Source organism: Halichoerus grypus, chromosome 14 (assembly GCF_964656455.1).
Source record: "Halichoerus grypus chromosome 14, mHalGry1.hap1.1, whole genome shotgun sequence".
In the NCBI taxonomy this organism is placed as follows: domain Eukaryota; kingdom Metazoa; phylum Chordata; class Mammalia; order Carnivora; family Phocidae; genus Halichoerus; species Halichoerus grypus.
Genome location: NC_135725.1, coordinates 74,301,438 through 74,321,848, shown reverse-complemented (window position 1 = coordinate 74,321,848; position 20,411 = coordinate 74,301,438). Strand labels below are relative to the sequence as shown.

General features: G+C 53.0%; 1 protein-coding gene across 4 annotated transcripts in view; it reads right to left on the bottom strand.

Moving 5' to 3' along the window:
• The window catches only part of RGS3 (regulator of G protein signaling 3), a 116,553-nt gene that overhangs the window by 81,759 nt on the left and 14,383 nt on the right, over positions 1–20,411 (bottom strand). For 2 of the 4 annotated variants that reach the window (XM_036121936.2, XM_036121934.2), the window contains exons 3-8: positions 18,178–18,236; positions 17,070–17,164; positions 16,036–16,104; positions 7,982–8,042; positions 6,718–6,808; positions 6,026–6,081 (exon numbers count right to left, since the gene is read on the bottom strand). In XM_036121936.2, coding sequence (XP_035977829.1) covers positions 6,026–6,081; positions 6,718–6,808; positions 7,982–8,042; positions 16,036–16,104; positions 17,070–17,164; positions 18,178–18,236 — 431 coding nt within the window. Of the gene's footprint in view, positions 1–3,337; positions 3,487–6,025; positions 6,082–6,717; positions 6,809–7,981; positions 8,043–16,035; positions 16,105–17,069; positions 17,165–18,177; positions 18,237–20,411 lie in introns of those variants that run through there. The other 2 variants (XM_036121942.2, XM_036121935.2) reach the window with 2 other exon arrangements.

The window sequence follows — 20,411 nt, the reverse complement described above, 5'->3', positions numbered from 1 at the left end:
CCCTACTTCCAGAAGTCCCCTGAAAGGGCCCTGCCACCTGGATCTCTTTTCAAAGCAACACACAATTATCAAGCTCCTAGCATGCATGCCAGGTTCTGCTGAGGTATGGAGGCATGAGGGCTTGATCTCTGGCTCCTAGAGGGCCACAAGAATCTGCAGATCTCTCCAAAGCAAAGGAGCACTGTACTAGAGTGCCCTGGAGCGAAGTACGAGAACTGAGTTGGGAACAGTTCTTTGTGTTTGACTTTGGATGGCAGGCTGGGTGCACGGCAGGAACTGAGCAAGTGCTTCGCGAGGACAGCCCAGCACCGTCCCATCCGCAGCAGGAAACTGTTAGGGTACAGTGCCGTCTGCTGGCTCGGTTCAGTTCAGCCTTGCTACGTGGCCCCTCTGTGCACTGCCCATTCGGCTGTGGGTGGGGTACGGGAGGCCCAGACCCTGCCTGCCCAACGAGTGATTCCAGGCTGCTCAGAGCAGGTGTGTGAAAGTGACAGGCCTAAGGGAGGAAAAGTCAGAAGAAGGGTTCACTGGGGTCCCAAGAGAGTCCCTAGGAGAAGTGGACACGGAGGGGGCCCTGGTGAGGCACAAGGGAGGGTGTCCCAGGCAAGTTGAGGAAGAAGCCAGCTCAGCAAGCTGGAAAAGGTCAAGGGCCAGAGGCCTTGTCAGGAGACTCCGGTCTCCTTCCTTTAGGGGCTGTGTCTTCAAGGCTAGGTGCCTGGCATTCACCTACCAGCTGTCCCAGAGGCCAGGCATGAGGAAGGGGAGAGCCGGGGGACCCAGGGTGACCAAGGCCCTTGGAGGCTGTCGGGGAGGCCCCTGAGGCTCTGCTTCCCACCAGCCCTGGGCCTGGATTCAAAGCGAGTTTGTAAAACAGGAAATCTGACAGACAAGGGGAAGGGGGAGGGGGCAGGAAAATACCCTGTTCCCATAAGAATTCTGGGAAAACATGCGGCTAAGACAGGAAGAGAAAAAAATGGAAAGAAAGAAAGAAAAACAAACTGTGGAGTGAGTGTGGAAAGCCCAGGCTGAGACTGAGGGAAGCTGTCAGGAGCCCGGTCCACTCTGTGCAACCAGTGAGGACTTCACGGGGCCTCTCAACCCACCCTCAGCCCAGGCAGAAGGTGGGATTCCAGAGGCTTTCTAGACCTTTCTAGACCCGTCCTACCCCAGCAAGGGCCACAGCCCCCCTGCCTGGGGTGCCGGCTCTGCAAACAGGACTTAGCGCCCATGGGCTCAGGGCTAGCAGTTTGGGGACTGGCCCCCAGAGTTGAATCTGGAGAGAAGAAATGTACTCCCACAAAAACAGTTTCCCCCTCCCACACCCTGGTCCCCTCGTCCAGGCGGGACTGTGGGCCCAAGCCCCTTCTGCCTTCCGAGGCACCAGCCTCAGTAAGAAGAACCAGCCCAGACAACAGTCCAAGTCAGCTGGGGGCTGGGAAGGAAGGGAAGAGGAAAGGGTGCCAGGAAGCAAGCTCCCCTCCTGGCTCTGTGTGAGGGGTGGGACCTCATAAAGGAAGCAGAATTACAATCTGTCCATCACTAGACTCACTGCATTGAGAGGAGAGTGCCCAAAGAACTGGATCATCCCTGCCGCCCTGAGGGGAATGCAGGACTGGTTTTAATATGGCCATTTCACAGAGAAGGAAGCCGAGGCCTAAAGAGAAGAAGTGGCAGCCCCCAGCTCTCAGCCCTCCTCCGTGACGCAGGGCATCAGGGTTAGGAGGTAAGGGGAGCAGCCCGGCCCAGACTCTGAGATCTCGGCAGCTCCTGGCAGAGGCTGTCCTTCCTGGGGGTGGTCCCTGCTCTTTCCTGTCCAGGGCAGGGACTGTCACTGCTCCCAGATCTCACCCAGGCCGGCATCTCACCTCTGCCCTCCTGCCTGCTTTCTGCTCCTCTGTCATGTCTAGGCTTCCATCCCCATCCCTAACTGAACATGTCCTATATGTACTCCCAGGCCTTGCAGCAGGTACTTTGTACACAGCATACTGTGTCCCGCAGAGCACCATCACTGGACATTACCATCCCTACTCCACTGACGAGGATACCGAGGCTCAGAGAGGTCTAGTGACATGCTCAAATGCCACAACTAAAGAAGGGCAGAAAGCTGGTGCTCAAAACCCTGGGCTGGTTCCTAGCATAGGATCTGTCTTGAACTTCAGTCCCAGAGCCCCAAGCCCCGCCCGCACTCATGCCCAGCTCCGCTCTGACAGCCTGCGTGCCTGTCTTCTGGCCCACAGGCCCAAGGTGACCAAACACTTCACCTCCTAAACAGCGCCCTCCGCCCCACCACCCTACACCCAGCTGCTGGTGTCATGGGAGCTGTTCTGCTGGGCTCTAGGAGGGCCGGGAGGACAGGAGGGGCCCTGAGAGCTGGGAAGGATGCCAGGGAGAACAGGTGGGTCCCAGGGTGCTAGGGTCCAATGGTGGCAAGCCAAGGTGCAGGAGGCCACTCTGGGCATCTCCCCAGGACCTAAGGCTGCCTGTCTGCAGGAGTCAGGACCCACATTTCAGTCTGGCCATTACAATACACAGAGGGGCTTTCCTATACTTTTAAAATCAGAACCATTCCTGAGCTCCCATCAGCTTGGACAGTCCCAAAATCTGGACATCCCTTGCCTTCACTCTCCCTGACCCCCTTCCTTGTTTATAAGAAAAAGTGCCCAACACAGTTCCAGAAAAGCCTTGAGGCCACGGGATCATCACTCCCACCCTGCCCCACATCCCAGAACTGGAGGCTGAGAGGCAGAGCCCTCTCTGTGAGGATGGGCTCTGGAGCCACCTCAAGGCATGGCAGCTACCAGGGAGGAAATCATGTGTACACACGTATACACGGAAACATCCCATCTCACAAAGAAGTGCATGCCAACACATGTGAACACACAGAGTCACACACATACAGTGCAGGACAAGGCATTCCTGTCCCATCGGAAGTAGGGAAAATTCGTGAAAGTATAAAGTTAGGAAAAACACAAAACCCAGCTGCTCAGCCACTTCCAATCTCAGGCTTGAGATGCTTTTTTGAAACCCACATTGCCCCCAGATTAAAAAAAAAAAAAAAAAACAGAGAATCAACTAGATAACCTCACCAAGGACACCACCACGTCCGTGGTTAGGATGATGCAGAGCTGGGCCTGGTCTGCCCCTAGAGAGGGGCCGTAGGTAAAGGGTGGACCTTGGGGCCAGCTCCGGCCTCTATCCTCCCCCCAGATTGAAATTAACCTACAAGGAGCAGGAAGAGCCAAGGAAGGCCTCGTGGGGAGAGAAGTCCTGCTCAGGTGAGCCCCCAGCCCCGACCCCCAGTGACAGCCCGGGCACCCCTAAAGGGCCAAGCACCCACCTGACGGTAGCGGCGCTCCGAGCACACCTTGCAGAGCCCATTGAAGCGGTTCATGGCTGCGGGTCCTGTCTCGGCTGCCGCCCCATGAAATCCCAGCTCTCCCCCCAGCAGCGGGAGCCCGCACTGCGCCCCGTCAGCCTGGCATGACCGCCCTGGGAAGCCCGCCCCGCAGAAGAATGGCAGGAAATCACCTCTCACCTCCCCAAGCCCTGTCTGTGCTGTGTGCCTCTGCACGATAAGCCCGAAGGCTTCCTGAAACCTCAGAATGACAAGGAAGAGGGAGAGTTTTATATTAAAATTCCTGTCAACTAGTTAGTATTCCCCCGGCCCCGGCGGGGAGAGGGCGCCTTTGTTCTGGCTGCATTCTCCGCCATGGGCCACTTTGTGATTCCAGTGTTCTCACAAACACCCCTGGCTGGAAGAGAACCCAGGCAGAAAACACGGCCCCCTCTATAACAACGCCACCGCCCCCTGCAAATCCCAGCGTCCTCGGTAGCAAATCCAGAGGACTAACACCATCTAAAGAATCCACGGACACCTTAGGGGGTTGCACTCACAGCACCCCATCTCAAAACGGAGAACATGAAACATGTGGGTCTGAGAACAGCCTGCCATTCACAAGCTACTTAAAAGTCAGTTTCTTTAGCCAGGCAACAGCATTAGGCATCTGATGACATGCAGACCATAAAGGCAAATCAGGAAGGGAATTCCAATCACCAGATGACCCAGCCTCCTCATTCTACCCTTCAAGAAGCTGGGGACCACAATGGTTAAGGTCACATAGCAGGGTACGCAGAGCTGGGACCAGAACCCCAGTCTTGTTCCCTGCCTTGTAGAGCGGTACCTGGTGAGCCCAGCACCCTTTATACCCACCTCACCATCCCTGGGGAAACCCACAGCCACTCCTGTCCTTGAGGCCAGAGAGTGGCCCTCGGTACAGCCCAGCTTTGGTTGCTATGACAGTGGGCAGGTCACGCAGGTTTCTGGGCCTCCATCACCCCATGTGCACCATGGGGAAGTTTAGCAGGACCTCTGGGGGCTCTCCCTCAGTCCAACTAAGTCACCTTCTGACAAGCACCCCCACTGTGCTGGGTCCCATGGACATCTCTGAGTGTGCAAGCCCAGGAAAATCAAATGGGCCTCAGAAGAGTGTGCCCACGGGTCAGGGCGTGTGTGCAGATCCAGAATGAAGCCGCCCGGAAACTTGCGGTGTTGATGTCCATGTCATGTCACTCCCACAATCACCAGGGCTCTCTAGTCACTGTCCTCCCTGTGCTCAGGAAGTAGAGAGAGAGGGAGGAAGGTATTTGCAGCAACTCCAGTGAAGCTAGAAGGTTTTTTAAAAGATATATTTCTTTATTTGAGAGAGAGAGAGAGAGAGAGCAAGAAGGGGGAGGGGCAGAGGGAGACAAAGAGAGAGAATCTCAACCAGGCTCCACGCTGAGGGTGGAGCCCGATGAGGGGCTTGATCCCACGACCCCAAGATCATGACCTGAGCCGAAATCATGAGTTCGACACTTAACCAACTGAGCCACCCAGGTGCCCTTGAAGCTAGAAGATTTTAAGCTTCAAATGAAGCCACAGAATACAGTATTAAGTTATTTTAATAACTTAATAACTGTGCTATCCAACAGGGTAGTGACAAGACATGTGCAACGTAAATTTGAATTAATTCAAGTGAAATAAAATGAAAAAGTCAGGTCCTCGGTCACGCTAACCACATTTCAAGGGCTCAAGAGCTAGTGGCTAGTGACTACCACATTGCACAGGGCGGACAACGTCGACTTGCTCAGGGCTATACCCCAGCACCCAGCACAGGGTCTGGCCCCTGAGAATGTTCAATCAACAGTGAGTGAGTGAGTGAGTGAGTGAGTGAACGAACGAACAGAGTAAATGAAAGAGAAAACATTTTGTAGGATATAATACACCTCTATGGAAGATATTATCAGGGGAAACAGCACCACCGTATCTTCCCAAGTAGGCCGCGTGCAGGAGGCAGTGTGGCTCAGGGTACTCAGGAGAGTGACCTAACCTCTCTGAACCTGACCTCTGTGAGATGGGGAAGTAAGGACCGCCACAGAGAAGGGAGTGAGGGTTAAAGTGGGGAATAGCAGCACTTGGCACAGAGGGGCGTCTCAGTCAGGGGCAGTTTGCTTCTCCCTCTCTTAGTTGTTAGAGAAAACCAGGTCCCGCAAAGAGACGGAATGAACTTGGGGGAATGCCCCCAAATCCCTTTGTGAAGGTTCCTCTCTTGATTCAAAGCCCTAGTGGAGTAAGAGCCCATGGGTCTCAGGTTCAGCCTCACAGCTGCTCCCTGACTTCAAGCAGGCCTAAGCGGAGGGTGATTCGGCCACAGTGCCGGGGAAGCAAGCGGTCCGAGGGGGCCTGGGGGGAAGGGGAGAGTTGGATTCAAGAGACTGAAGGTCAGTAAGATCTATCCCCAGGGGCCGGGGCCTGGCTCTCTCACCACTGCTGCCGTAACCATGAGTAAACTGAGAAAAGCATAAGAAATAACCCCTTAAAAATGCATGACTTGCTGAATTTCCAAGCTCCAAGTGAACCTGAGTCTCGGGCCCCAAATGCAGTCCTGTTTAGGGGTCTCCTGGGCCAACGGACGGACCAGGAGCAAGTTAGAGCCCAGGGCAGGGCCCAGGCCTGTCAGTCCCGCCCAGGCCTGTCCCCACCTACCTTGAATTCCTCCCCATTCTCAGTGTCCCCACCTCCTGGCGTTCTCAGCAGCGGGTCTGTAAGATGACAGAGCAGAGTCAAAAAGTTTCTGTTGGCACATAAGAGTCCATTCCAGGACCAACCAGAGGACGAGGTCAGGATGCCGGGCCCATGCGGTCACTGCCGGCCTCCAAGATGTGGGGGTGCCTGAGCTCAGGCTCAGCAGGGTATCAGGAGCCAGGTCTGCGTGTGAGAAGGACAGAACAGAAGGGAACACAGAATCCGAGACCTGAGCCTCAGGACTCATGGCAGGGCCCACTTGCCCTGCCTATCGAGGTGGACACCCCAAGGCCAGTAAGGCAACCTGGGGCGGATCCTGACATCACAGAGGAACCATGCGGGAAGCTCCTGAAACCCAGACCTCCATAAGCTAGAGTGGAGGGAGCTGAACCACATAGGGTCAGGCCTATAATCCTCTCCGAGGCAAGTCCAACCACAAAAACAAGGTGTTGTGGGCAAATGCTGCCTGCAGCCTGCATTCCAGCAGGTGCTCGTGAGAAGCCCCTGGACCCCCGACCTGACTGCAGCGAGGGGTGACAGATGCCACAAAACACAGGGGCAATGCTACTCCTCAGGAAGGGAGGGAAGGGGGAAGCCAAGGGGGTGGGTGGAGCAGCGCATCTGGGCAGAAGCCGAAGGCGGGGCGCACCCACCTCTCAGGGCCCGCAGCCGCCGCCTGGCCACCTTCAGGTGCTTGGTCCGGCCCAGGTCTTCCCCCAGAAGGTAGTACCAGCCGCTGATTTCCTGTCACAAGGGAAGGCGTGACATGCTCAGACAGAGGCAGAGGACACAGGTCAGGCAGCTACCAGCCCCCCCGCAAAAAGCAGCCCCTGGAGAGCCTCCCTCAAGAGCATCATCTCTGCAGAGACAGACCCTTCAGCCGCCCTGCCCCAGAGGGAGCTGCCATGCCTACACCTCCAGGAAGCTTTCCCTGATGCTCCAGGCAGAGCTGCTCGTCCTCTCTGCTGAGTTCCCACAGCCTGTTGTCCCTGGAGAACAACGGTCTACTTGCATGCCTGCCTCCCCGCTGGGCTGTGCATAGGCTCTCCCACGGGCCGAGCTCTGTGCCTGGTATGCAGTAGGGGCCCAATGAATGCTGACAGAACAGAAGGGAGGGAGTGCAAGAGGGATGGCGAGGCCAGAAGGTGGGCATCCTAAGGCTCCTGAGCAGTCCCCATGCAGGGAGCAGCTCCCAAGAGAGAATGAAGCCAGCGCCGCAAGCCAGAGAAGCTATTCGGGACCTACATGCAGGATAAAGGGTCCTTAGCCACCTATCCCAGACTTCACTTCCAGAACACGAAGTGGCAGGCCACCTGGAAACTCCATGCAGAGGCCACCAGGACATCTCTAGGGGTGTGTGTGAAAGGAGTGTCTCCACCTCCCCTGCTCAAAAGCCTCCAGTTTGGGGGCGGGGTGGGGGTGGAATGCAGAAGTGGATAAGGAACTGGCTACCCAGAGGGAGGGGTCTCTGGATTCCAGAGAGTCCTCACTTAGCCTAAAGGAAAGCTCCATAGAGGATGGTGCTGCTCACTCCATCCCTGAGCACTCGCTAGACCCAAAAACACGAGACCTGGTAGATAATGTCAAGAGGATGAGAACCACCTAGCCCTCCTCCTCCGGGGCAAGCCCAGGAGTGCTCAGAACTCCGAGGGATCTGCCAGCGTCCTGGTGTGCCAGACACCAGGCCCAGAGCCCCCTGGAAGGCCTAGGGGCTGCCTGACAACTGATCTCTGACAAGCACAAACCCAAGAAGAAGACCCAAAGCCTTGGTCACTCGGACGATAAACAGTGTTGTTCTTCAGGTCGTGAAGCATGCGAGACAGAAGCTCCACCCAAGGGCTTCCAGACAAAGGCCTCTGCCCGTGCTAGCCCTGGCCTTGGTGGGATGATCCTGCCGGAAGCGTCCCCGGGACCCACCTTGTCCGGAGTCAGGAGGGACTTCACCCCAAAGCTCATGCAGCCAATGAGTCCACTCTGTCTGGGAGAACAACAGAGGCTTGAGTCAGCACCTTCTTGCCGGGCTCTATGGGGAGGCCAATTATCCCGTGCAACATAGGTTTGCCTGATTCACTGCGGTTTACAAAGCACTTTGACCCGCGTTGTCTCATTTGATCCTTCCAACTTTGTGAGTTAGGCTGGAGAGGGCTAAGTCTCCCCATTTCATGGAGGAAAAGGCTGAGGCTCAGAGTTGGTCCCCTTCCCAAGGTGACAAACCGGGTTAGTAGTAAGGTCCTGTGGGAAAGCCATGCACCCTAGATTGGAAAACAGTTCTCCTTCCACTGACCACAGAAGCTTAGGGCTACCCATAGGCTTTGGGGATTTTTTCTTTCTTTTCTTTTTTTTTTTTTTAGTAGAACTAACATACTGGGTTATATTAGTTTCAGGTGTACAGTATAATGATTCAACAACTCTACATTTCTCAGTGCTCCTCAAGATAGGGTACTGTCTCCCCTCCCTTGCCCTCACCTCTCCTCTGGCAACCAGTTTGTTCTCTGTACTTAAGAGTCTGGGTTTTTTGTTTGTCCTTTTTTTTTCTTTTTCTTCTTCTTCTTTATTTGCTCATTTGTATTGTCTCTTAATTCCACATAGGAGTGAAATCATACGGTATTTGTCTTTCTCTGCCTGATTTATTTCACTCAGCATTAACTGTTCTAGTACTGGGGAGATCTGAAGAGGCAGGCCCCGCAGGGAATTTCAGCACCCATATCAGTGGGTTGATGCTCAACTGAAAAGTTGTGGGACCTCAAGTTCAAGAAGCTCTTCTCAGGTACAGGCAGGACCTTCGCAGTTCCTGGACGGGTTCAGATCAAAGTCCCAATCAACACAAGAATTGTTGAGACTCACTTGACCTGGACAAGTAGGCATGAGCCAGAGTCAGGACTTGGTGGGGAGCGGGGGGTGGGGTGTCACACTGTGGCAAGAGGCTGAGTTCAGTCGGGTCCCCTGGGGCTAAGAGTAATTCAAAGTTCAGGAAGACTGATCACCATTGAGTCCCAGCGTCTAATCTGGGACTGACTGATACAAGGCAGCTTTCAGTAACGATGGCATAGGCTAATGTTAATGAAATTCAAAAAAATAATCTTGTCACTGGGAGAGAAAAGGAAGTAGTTTACAAATTTGTAGTTTAATGAGAAAGACACCCACAAAAATATTAACAATGGTTGTCTCCGGTAGGTGGGGATTAGAGGGGTTTTTGTTTTCTTCTTTGGGTTTTCAGTGTTTTCAAGTGTTCACAGGGAACAAGCACTACTTTTGTAATCAGAAAAGAAAAACAGTATTTATATCTTTATATTTGCAAATACTTCTATTCTACCATATCTTTCTCTATCTTAGCACTAGAGTTGCTTTTTCATTTTTCTATTGTCCTCTTTCTTAGCGCATCCCCAACTCAGACCGCCCCAGAGACTGGTTTAATAGCTGTTAATCAAGAAACAACATGAGTATTTAGATGGAAGCATAATCCTTCAGTATCTGAGGGACCCACATAGAGGAGAGATTGAGCAAATACTGTAGAAGACACAAGAGCAAAGCCAAAGATGGAATGAGCCGCCCACACGGGTAGTGAACACCCTGGAGGTGTGCCTCCCCAGAACCTGGTCCAGGGCGGCCTGAGTGAGGCCAGGGGCTCTAGCTGAGGGTGCACCACAGAACCCTCTGAAGAGCCCACCCAAATCCTGTGCCCCAGAGCCTGCCCCTGGGGACCGGACACAGTAAGTCCGAGGTGGGATCCAGACCTGTGAGTCTAGAGAGAGCTATCCCAGGATTCCTGCAGGGCACCCGCCTGTGCCTGCCCCAGTCAAGGACCAGTGGACCAGGTCTCTGTAAATAAATATTGTTTGCATTCTCCGGAAAGAGTGGCAGCTTACCACCTGACGGTCCCAAGCAAAACAAAACTGGCTTCTCATAGGCAGCCAAGTCAAGTGAGGGGCGGGGCTGCCGAGCACTAGAGACTGATCCTCGGAACTGGTGCCCCTGCCCCTCAGAGGCACACTCTGCACCTCACAGAGCCTCCCCACCTCCTGTCACTCGGCTACTCCCCCTGCTCCCTCCCCTGCCCTCATTTCCTGTGGCCTGGGCACCACGGCTCCCCCTCTTCCTTGCCCCCTCCCATCAGACAAGGCCATATTAATAATCTACCCAAAGAGAACAGTGCGCTCACCCCCAGTAAAGAGACCCTTCCACATCCATCTCCCCAGCCCACCCCCAGAAACAACACTCCTCCCTCCTGGGAAGTGGCCAAGTCAGCACTGCCAGCCACAGTGACCATCACAAGCGGCAGACCCTGGTCTGAGTTGCCATTCCAGAAAAGCCTTGTCAAGACTTTGCCAAAGTCCTTACCACCAATTTGATTCTATTTTTCAACACCTTCAAGGGCAACCCGGCTGGTATCCAGGTGCTCACACTTCCTTGTTGCACACTTTTCCTATCACACCGGGTATGGCTCTAACTTTCTAAATCTCCACGTGGGATGCTTTAGCTGTAATAAAGGCTGCCTCTCCCCCCTGCTCTTCAATAAGTGGAATTTTCATTCCCTGGGGCTTAGAGAATGCTAAATGGTTAATAGCCCATATAAGCTTTGCTTCCTGCTAAGGGGCCTCCAATGACTTCATGCTAATTCAGGCCAAGTAAATTGTCACAATTAATGTCCATAAGCAGGAAACGCTCTCTAAGTGTTCTTCTATTAGCTACTCCTTAAGCCTGCTTTTGAAAAATCTTTGGAGGAAGAAAGACTTCTTTTACACATAATCTGAGTACACGGCAATGTACCGGTCGGTCAGCCTATAAACTTGGAAACTAGTGCTTACCCTGGAGGCTGCCTGAGAATTGCGCGAGCACAAAGTCTCAGGGGCAAGCCTTGGTGACTTCTCAATGCTAAACCCTGAGCTCAGGGCTCCGTGCACTCAGTGAAGGCTTGACAAATGCAGGAACCCATCATGCCCATGGTGGGTTGGCAGGCCCTGGGCAAGGAGCCGCAGCATTAAGGAAAGCAGACAGATCTGCAGGAATGTAAATAGCAATTCGAGAGAGCGATACAAGGGATATCACTGACAGGGCGAGATTGACAGACAGATGGACAGTGCAGGCAACAAACGCTGAAAGCTCTGGGAGGGCTGAGATGCCGGAAGAGGGCCTTAAGAGCTAAGCCAGAGAGAGGAAAAGGAAGAGCACTGCGGGCAGAGGGAACAGCCAGTACAAAGACTCAGAGGTAAGGCTTCATGGAACACTCGTGGCGAAGAGTACTGGGCTCGGTTACCTTTTGAGCAGAGGGTAAGAGACCCACCGCAAAATGAAAATGCATTCTTTTCAGGGAACTTTCAGAAGAAAATGCATTCTTCTCAGGGGCCTTAAACTATTTCTGTTGCAGGGTTACAGCATTTAATCTCCATTTATTTTTACTTTGATGGCTTAAATTGAACACATATTTTTCCATTTGTTTTTTTTTTCTTTCCCTGTGTTGGGTCACGAGCTTTCTAACAAAGATGGCACTGTGCTTGGCACTGAGGTCCCGTTTGGAAAGTAGATCAAAGGCGAGAGAAGACTTGGAATGCCCAGGACACAGCAAGCAGACTCTCCATAAATGTTCCTACTCTTCGCATAAAAGATTATGTGTTTCAAGCTATGTGTGTTTTGTTCTTTTTTTAGCGTGGTGTGTGACCTTACAATCCTAAGACTGTTCTCTGGCCACAGGTTCTGAAAGTGCTATCATTGATACTAGAAGCTTCAGTGTGGCCTTCACCGTATCATCAAACAAAACTTTTAAATAGCTGAGTTCCATAGTCAATGATATTAAGGAGTTACTCTTAATTGTCAAGCATGATAATGGCGTTGTGGTTGTCTTTTTAAGCCATCTTTTAGAGAGATATATAGAGAGGAGATGAGATGATGTCTGGGATTGGCTTTAAGATAATCCACTGGAGGAGGGAGGGGAGAATGCGTGGGGGCATGGAGGGAATAAAATTGGCCATATAGCTGATGGATGAAGCTGGACTATGGATATATGAGGGCTTATTATATGACATCTTCTACCTTTACGTATGTTTGAAAATTTTTCTTTTTTTTTTTTTGCTTTTTTTGTTTGAAAATTTCTTGAAAATTCACAGAACCCGAAAGCTGAAAGAAATCTTAGCATCTCTCCTGCATTTCACAGTTGAAACTGAAGCCTGGAGTGGGGAAGGGACTTACCTAAGGTCTCGTAGCAACGTTGGCGTTAAGCCAAATCTCCCGCCCTGAGGCCTGGTTCCCCTCAGCACCCACTCTGTCACCACGATGAGGTGACATCCCCCAGCGTTTCCCCCAGAACGTCTTTGTAGACCACCTTGTCCCCCTAAGACGAGTTTACAGCCATCACTGGAAGGATTGTGAGAAGTCATGAAACAGAGGTTTCCCTTTTATCTCCTATCAGTTACAAAATGTAACTGCCACACATTCACCTGGATGATTTATGTAAAACCACATCTGTTTCTGTTGGGAAACAGCCCAGGGGAAGCAGTCCAGGCCCCAAGGAACTAGGGTACTGACACAGTGCGTCACAGAAGGAGTATAGCTTTGGAGTCATTTATTGCCTGTATGAAGACAGTCGACTCCCAGGCTGCCTGGATTTGAATCCTGTTTCCACCACCTCCTAGCTGCATTAGCTCGGGCAAGTTACTTAACCTCTCTGTGCCTCTGTGTCCTCACCTGCCAGAGAGCGACAGCCCTATTACCTACTTACACAGCGTTGTGAGGATTAAATTAGACGATGCATGGAATATGCTATGCAAGGTCCACACACAGTGGACATTCAGGGTTTACTAACCTCACGCAAGTTCCTTCACCTTTATAAGCCTCGGTTTCTTCCTCTCCGAAGGGAGGGACAGTAATAATTCCTACATCGTCCCAAGGTTGCTTATGAGGATGAAATGAAATAATGTATGTAACGGGCCTGGCACAGAGAAGAGTTCAGTAAATGTTTGTTTCCTTCCTCCTGTACTGGTCTTTGATGTTGCTAAGCTGCATGTCCGTCCTTTGGAGAAGCACAACGCGAAGTGAGAGCGTTCCACAGGGCGGAAGTTTCCTGCAATTGCTCCGTCGGCCTCCCCCGGCTCCGAGGCCTTCTGGCTTGGAGAGGGATCGACACTACACGTCCCTGCGTGGCGCTGGCGGCCTCGGAGGGGCCACCTGCTCCGAAGCAGGCCTGCCTGAGCCTGCTCTGTCCCTCTTGAGCTTTGGATCGGGACTGTGACCACGAGCTCCACTGTGCTGGGTTTAATAAGGAATCTCACTTTCCCAAAATAGGCAACAAGTGGAGACACAGCCTCCGTCGCACTGCCCCGCAGGGTGCTGACTCACTTTCCCCCCTGGCCTCACTTTCTTTTGCAAAACCCGTGAACTGCCCTCTGCTGGGCTCGCCCTGGTCTCACAGGAGGGCAGACCTCTGTGGCGGGTCCCAGCGCAGCGCGTGCCTCTAGCACCTGCCCCCCTCCTTGCCTCCGTCCCGTGGGCTCCCCAGACGCCCTCCGTCTCTCTGGCACTCCTCTTTGGGCTTCTTCAGGCTTTCCTGCCAAGACGGGATTCTGACCCTTGAGCCTTGTCACCCACTGTCATCCTGGGCAGTCCACCCTCCTTCACCCACCGCCTTGGTCATGGCTCCCACGTCCGTACGTTGGCACAGAGCTCTCTCTCCCTCTGGGCTCTGTGTCAGCAAGGCACCCCTACACAGCTCCCATCCGACTGCTCTCCAGCCCCTCCTTCTCGGGGGACCCAAAGCTGGTTCGCTTCCCCTCCAGGGCATGCTGGTTTGGTTGGGGACACCACCTGATACCCAGGAATGACCCCTGACTTCACCCGCTGCTCTCACAGCCAAACCACCACTAAGTACCATTAATCTAATCTCCTAAATCTGTCCTAGGTCTGCCTCCCTCCTCTCCATCCCTAAAGCATCTCTCTCACCGATCACTGCAACGATCTCCTAGCTCCTCCCCAGCCTTCCAAAGCCCTACCAGGATGATAGATCTAGAACACGCGTCTGCCTCTCCCCTGCTCAACACCCCTCAGTATCTCTTCACCGCCAGCTTCCCGAACACCAAGCTGACGGCATGAGGTTCCGCTGAGAACTTATATAAATGTAGCTCCCTCAGCCCTGCCCATGAAGATCGGACTGAATCCATCTGACATGGCACCTGGGAATCTATGTTCTCTGCAAGCATCCCAGGGATTCTGATGCAAATCCAGGGCTGAGAACCACTGGCCTTAGGAGGCAGCCCACGCTCCAAAGAACACCTACAGAATCATCTGATTTGGCTTACACCAACCTCTTCATCTTATCTCTAGCTGGCCCCTACTTTGTACTTGACCCTCCTGCAATGCCAGGGAGTTTGGAGACCCCTCCCCACTTCTGCCCTGCCCTGCCCTCTATACTCTGCTGGTTCTTTCTTCTGTCCTTTTGCTTGCACCCCAGGAAGCAGTATAGTGTTGAGAGTGAAAATCTGGGGTCTAACTGCCTAGATCCCCACCCCGGCTCTACTGCCTACTGACCATGTGACCTTGGGCAAGTGACTCCCTTTCTTACCCTCCATTTCCTCTTCTGAAAACTTAGGCAAAAACATACTCCTCTTAAGAGTTATGAATTAAATGAGATAATGCACTGTCAACCCCTGGCTTGTGGTCAACACCCAGTAAATGGTTGCTTATTATCAATGTGATGTCCTCCTTCTCACCCACACCCCCAAGTCCCTATCAGTGATCTTCTCGAGAGCAGGAGAGTCTCTGATTGACCCCATGTGTCCCCAGCATCTAGACCAATGTTGTCACATTGGTACCCAGGAAATGGCAGCTGAGTGAATGAGGCCTACAGCACCATAAGTTCCATGAGAAAAAGTAAATGCTCCATTAAAAGAAATATTCTTCCTTATGAATAAGGCTCAATTTTAAAAAGCATACCAGCTATAACATTTAAGATACTAAAAAGAATTCAACCCCAAAATATTTTCCCAGTCTAAGCTGGTGAACGGAGCTGATTTTCATTCACTGAGGCACTTTTCCAATTACCACTTGGTTCTATGATGGCTTGACAAATGTATGGCCACAGGGTCCCCCAGATTCCTTCAGCTGCCCCAGGTGAATGAGCCCCTGCTGCTCACAGCGGGCACGGCACTCAGTCCAGTTGCTCTTACCCCCTCTGCTGGGCAGCCGATTCTCCCCCTCACCCAGCACTCCTCCCCTGTGCTGGACTAAACCCCATGCTAAGGACCACATCCGGCCACCCGCGTCCCACGCAGCATGCAAGACCAGCCTGTTTGGCTATTCCCACATAAAACCTCTGCACCTCCCACGCTGCCTCCTCATGGCAGCCTGAGCCCAGCATGCATATTCCTGCCTCTTGCCTTTGCTCATGCAAAACCTTCTCTCCTTGCCTTATTCTTGATCTCTGCCCCAAGTTCACAATCCCATTTCTTCCAGGAAGCCTTCCTTGATCACCTCGGCCCACAAGGAACTTCCCTCTTCCCATACTTACTGTCCTTATTACTCATTCAGTCTTTTATCCATTCAAACAATATTTACAGAACATCTATGTGCTAGGCATTGGGTACAGTGATGACTAAAAAAGAAATGGGCCTATTTTTCTAGGAGCTTCTATTCCTGTGGAACTGAGCCTGTGTATATTGTTACTGTAATCGGTGTCTAGGCAGCACCTGGTGTCCCTTCCTACAAGTGGGCACCTTGAGAGCAGAAGCCACAGGAAGGCTGGCTGGCATCCCCGGGGCCAAAGCAGTGCCTTGTTGATACCAAGGGCACAGCAAATGCTACCTGATAACACGGTCCTCCACATTGTCTGGAGCGACGGGGACTCAGGCGAGTGGCGGCCTCTCAGATTTAGTGTTTCCACTACTACTCATTCATCCCACAGGCTTTAACTGGTGCCTGCTGGCTGCCTGGCTGCCCCCTGGGGGCCAAGAGCAGGCTCTCCCCTCCAGCTCAGTGCTTCCCCTCACCTGGAGTCACCTGCCCTATTCCACACAGTGACCAGAAGGCGCTTCTGTTCATCTTCCTCTTGGATGAGACTGCAAAGCAAACCAGACGGTCAGAGTGTTAGTAGGGCCGAGCTCCAGGCTGGACCCACAGAGTTCATCACAATTGCAAAATTTAGAAATAACCTAACAACCATAAGGAGCTGGTTAAAGAAACTCAAGCACCAATAGGGTGGGAGGTGAGTATTCATATACATAAAAGAGTTTCCATTACCTTGTTCAGGACAAAAGGGAGGTTACCACATAATATTACAGAACAATTCCATTTTTGTAAACACCTACACACACACAGACATACACACCCACACAAATCAAAGACCTGAAAAGAAATAAGCCGAGACATGTCATAAGTAGTAGGGCTCGAGGGGTTTTCTCTTTTCTTCTCTTTGCTAATCTGTTTTTCTACAATAAGCAAATTAGTTTGAAAAAAAACAAAGTGTTCTTAATTTTCAGTAACAGAATACCAAATGGCCATTTCCTTCCCATTGGCCCCAGAGTTCAGGGAGGGGGGGGGAATAATAATAATAATAATTAATAATAATAATAACAAACAGCTGACATCGCATTACATGGTCTCATTCACAGGTCAGTTCTCCGAGGTCAGTACTCTCATCAGCCCATTTTACAACTATGGAAGCTGAGGCCCGGGGTGGTTAGCAAGTTTTACAAGGTGGGGGGAATCCCTCAGCTTGGAAAATTTCTTCTACTGAAAGAGAAGGCTTGGCCCGAGGCACTGTGGGAAAATGCCTCCTCGTCAGGGGCTGCCAGCCTCAGGCTGGGCATTTTGATTGTGAGAACCAGCCAAGTGACACCTTATCACTGTGGACCTCGCTGCCGGGCCGGGTGCCAGGGATGCAAGGACACAAGTGAACGAGAAAACACAGACATCCTTTAGAAGTCACTGTTTTTCTGCTTAGATCTACTTCTAGATTTGGCAAACGGAGCTGGTTCCAGATAAACACTCCTTCCCTCTCCCCTCGAGGGCACCAGACTCTTACAAGAAGAAGTGCTCACGGAAGACCGGCTCTCTGCAGTCTGGGACGGTCTGCGTCTTCTGGCAACGCAGTCGATTATCTTCAGGGATCAAAGAAATCTTGAATTGGAGAAAAGGAAGCATGAGATGATGGCTCGTGGCTCCGGAATCACCGAAGCCCAGCAGCTGACTGCCCAGCCCCCAGGTGAAAGGCCTCCCCGGTGTCCTTCAAACCGGCCTCTGCAGTCCTCAGTCAGAGGCCGGGAGACAACGAGAAGCCCCCGCCGAGGCACTAGAATCAGACGCGGGGCCGGGGGGCCGGGAGAAGGCCCCGCAGTGGGTGCCACCACCAAGGTAGCCACAGGCCCAGCCATAGATGGGGTGTACTTCAGCCATCTCTGGTCTTCCTCTCAGCACTGGCTTCTCTCCTAAGTTCCCCGCAGCTGCTCGGTGCTCCCTTCACCAGAGGCTCCCTCTGCCAAGGCCCCAAATCCATGTTCTTGCCCTTGAGCTGCTCGTCCCCTGCCTCTGCTCCTGCCCAAGTCCTCACCCACAGGGGCCTATGACCAGCCTGGGGGCTTTGGGAGAGAAGAGAGGGGTGCATCCCAGCTGCCACACTCTGGGAGGTGCCTGGCCTTTGGTTCTGGCTGGAAGTAGGCCCTCTGCCCTGTGGGGCCTCTGTCTTCACTGCAACGGCCCCACTCAGATGGATCTTCTAGGCCTCAGAGACACTCTCTCCCCTCCACCACCCAAACCTGGCCATCTTGCTTCTGGTTTTGCCAGGGAGAGGGGTGAGAATATTGCTTTTCATGAGAGGGCTTGGGATCATCTGTGGATTTCTGTCACCCACACGTTCACAGTGCTCACCTGTGTGGATGACCAAGATCACCCACAAGATTCCCGCTCTTGCAGGAAGCCTTAGGGACCAAGCTGGGCTAAGGGAAGGGCCTATCCTAGCTCAGCACCTCATCACTGGATCTAATAAATGCCTAATGACCAAATAATGAGGTGGTCCCTGCCACCTCAAATGGCCCCAGGCCCACAGATGTGCTGAGACCTTGGGACACAGTCTAGTGACGTGGCCCCTCATCACCCCCACCCACACACCTCCCTACCTCCAGCTCATCATATACCTTCACGTAGGGATCACAGATGCCAGGCTCTCTGCTCATCAGGCCTTTGCCTTCTATAACTAAAGAGAGAATGGAAATGTTGGGGTGGGTGCCTGGGCAGGAAGGATTATCACGAGCCCCTAATGTGCGTAACAGCCATTGGCTATTAACCCCCTCTGGTCTAGTCCATTCCCACCATCTCCCACACATGGGCGGCACCCTCACTGAGACATTGCAGGGCGCATTCGATTCCTTGAAACTTAACAGCTGAAAGAACATCAAATTTATCGAGTTTAACCCCTCTTTTAATGGGAAAGATGAGACTGTAGGGGGACCCAGAGATAGTAAGAAACGTGCCCAAAGTCACAGAGCAATCAGAGCGATGGGTAAGCCAGAGCTGGGTTTGAATCCCTATCTCCTGACTCCCAGTCCGGTGCTCCCTCCTCCACCCGAGTCCGCCTCCTGGGACGGAGGGGCCAGGCTGGAGAACTTACCCTGCCCCGTCGGCTGCGCTGGGACCGCGGGATGGTATGGCAGAGCAGGCAGAAGCCTGGGTCCAGAGACGGGCCCGGGGCCCTGGGGCCGCAGACCCGCACAAACACCAGCTCCGACACTTACTAGACGGGACAGTGTGAGCAAGCGGCTTCGTCTCTCTGCCACTGAATTTGCTATTTTTCAATGGAGGAGTGATCGTAATGGGTCAGGGATCACGACACCCACTTCACATGAAGGTGTGCTGGCTGAATGAGATGATGTGTCTAAAGTGCTGAGGAGAGGGCCTGGCAAGCACGTAATTGCTGAAAGAAGGTTTGCTAGAGAAAAAGTAATAAAGGCAAGGGATAGGTGGCAGGTGAGGCGCAGGCCTGATCCTGAATGTAAGCACTGCCTGTTTGCCTGCGGTCTGCAGAAATCAGACAGAAGCGGAGCCTCTTTGCTCTTTTCTTTTCTGTTCATTGTGGATTGAGGCCTAGGGTTTGGCTTGGACGGGGCTCCTGTAGTCTGAGGCATGAGGCCTGTGAAGCCAAAGGGGAGAGAGAACAGGCTGGAAGGGATGAAGAGCCCTACGACTGGGGTGAAGCCAAAGCAAACCATGCAGGACAAATGAAGTGGTGGAGGCCAAGATGCATTTTGCAAAATCTGTTTGCACAGCTGGAGTCAGGCTCTGGCCCGCAAAGAACCCTCCTCTGCTGGTCCTTGGGAACGTCACCTTGGGCCCCCCAAGGCCAGGACCGGAGGACCCCAGGCGCCTGCTGGTCTATGCGGCCTGGTGTCCTAGCTACCAGTCCTGTGTGCGTCCTTCCTCTTGAGGGCGTGGTCACGGGGGGGGGCAGGTTCCCGGCCTGAGGAAACCCCGGGTCTCCCTGCCCACCCTCCCCGCTGCCCATGCAGGTACGGCAGACATGGTTCCTGCCCCACTGCATTCCGGGACAGCCCAGAGTGACGCAGCGTAGTCAGGGCTGTGTGAAGGACACAGAGGAGGAAGCAACATACTCAGGTAGGTCAGGAGGGTGATTCCTGAAGGGGGAAAAAATGAAGCAAAATGAGCCTTCCTTCCTGAGCCTTAATGATGATGAAGGCAGGCACATTTCTTGCAAAATCAGAGGGAGGGAGAGTTATTTTTCAAAAGGAATTCAAAAACAAGGCAGGCAACTCCAGGCACAAGAGACAGTGGGGTGCAGAGGCTCAGAGGCATGAGCAAGCATGATGCCCTCAAGGGGGTGCATGTAACTGGACAGAAAAGGGAGTGCAGAGGGGCGCCTGGGTGGTTCAGTCGTTAAGTGTCTCCCTTCGGCTCTGGTCGTGATCCCGGGGTCCTGGGATCGAGCCCCGCATCGGGCTCCCTGCTCAGCGGGAAGCCTGCTTCTCCCTCTCCCACTCCCCCTGCTTGTGTTCCCTCTCTGTCTCTCTCTGTCAAATAAATAAAATCTTTTAAAAAAAAAAGGGGGGGGCGCCTGGGTGGCTCAGTCAGTTAAGCGACTGCCTTCGGCTCAGGTCATGATCCTGGAGTCCCAGGATCGAGTCCCACATCGGGCTCCCTGCTCAGTGGGGAGTCTGCTTCTTCCTCTGACCCTCCCCCCTCTCGTACACTCTCTCTCTCACTCTCTCTCTCAAATAAATAAAATCTTTAAAAAAAAAAAGGGGGGGGGGGAGTGCAGGGAGACTTTAACAGCAAGGGCCACACAGGCTGGAGAGATAGGCAGGGCTTGCTGGGCTAAACAGAAGAGTCCAGGCAGCAAAGACCACGATAGAAGCTC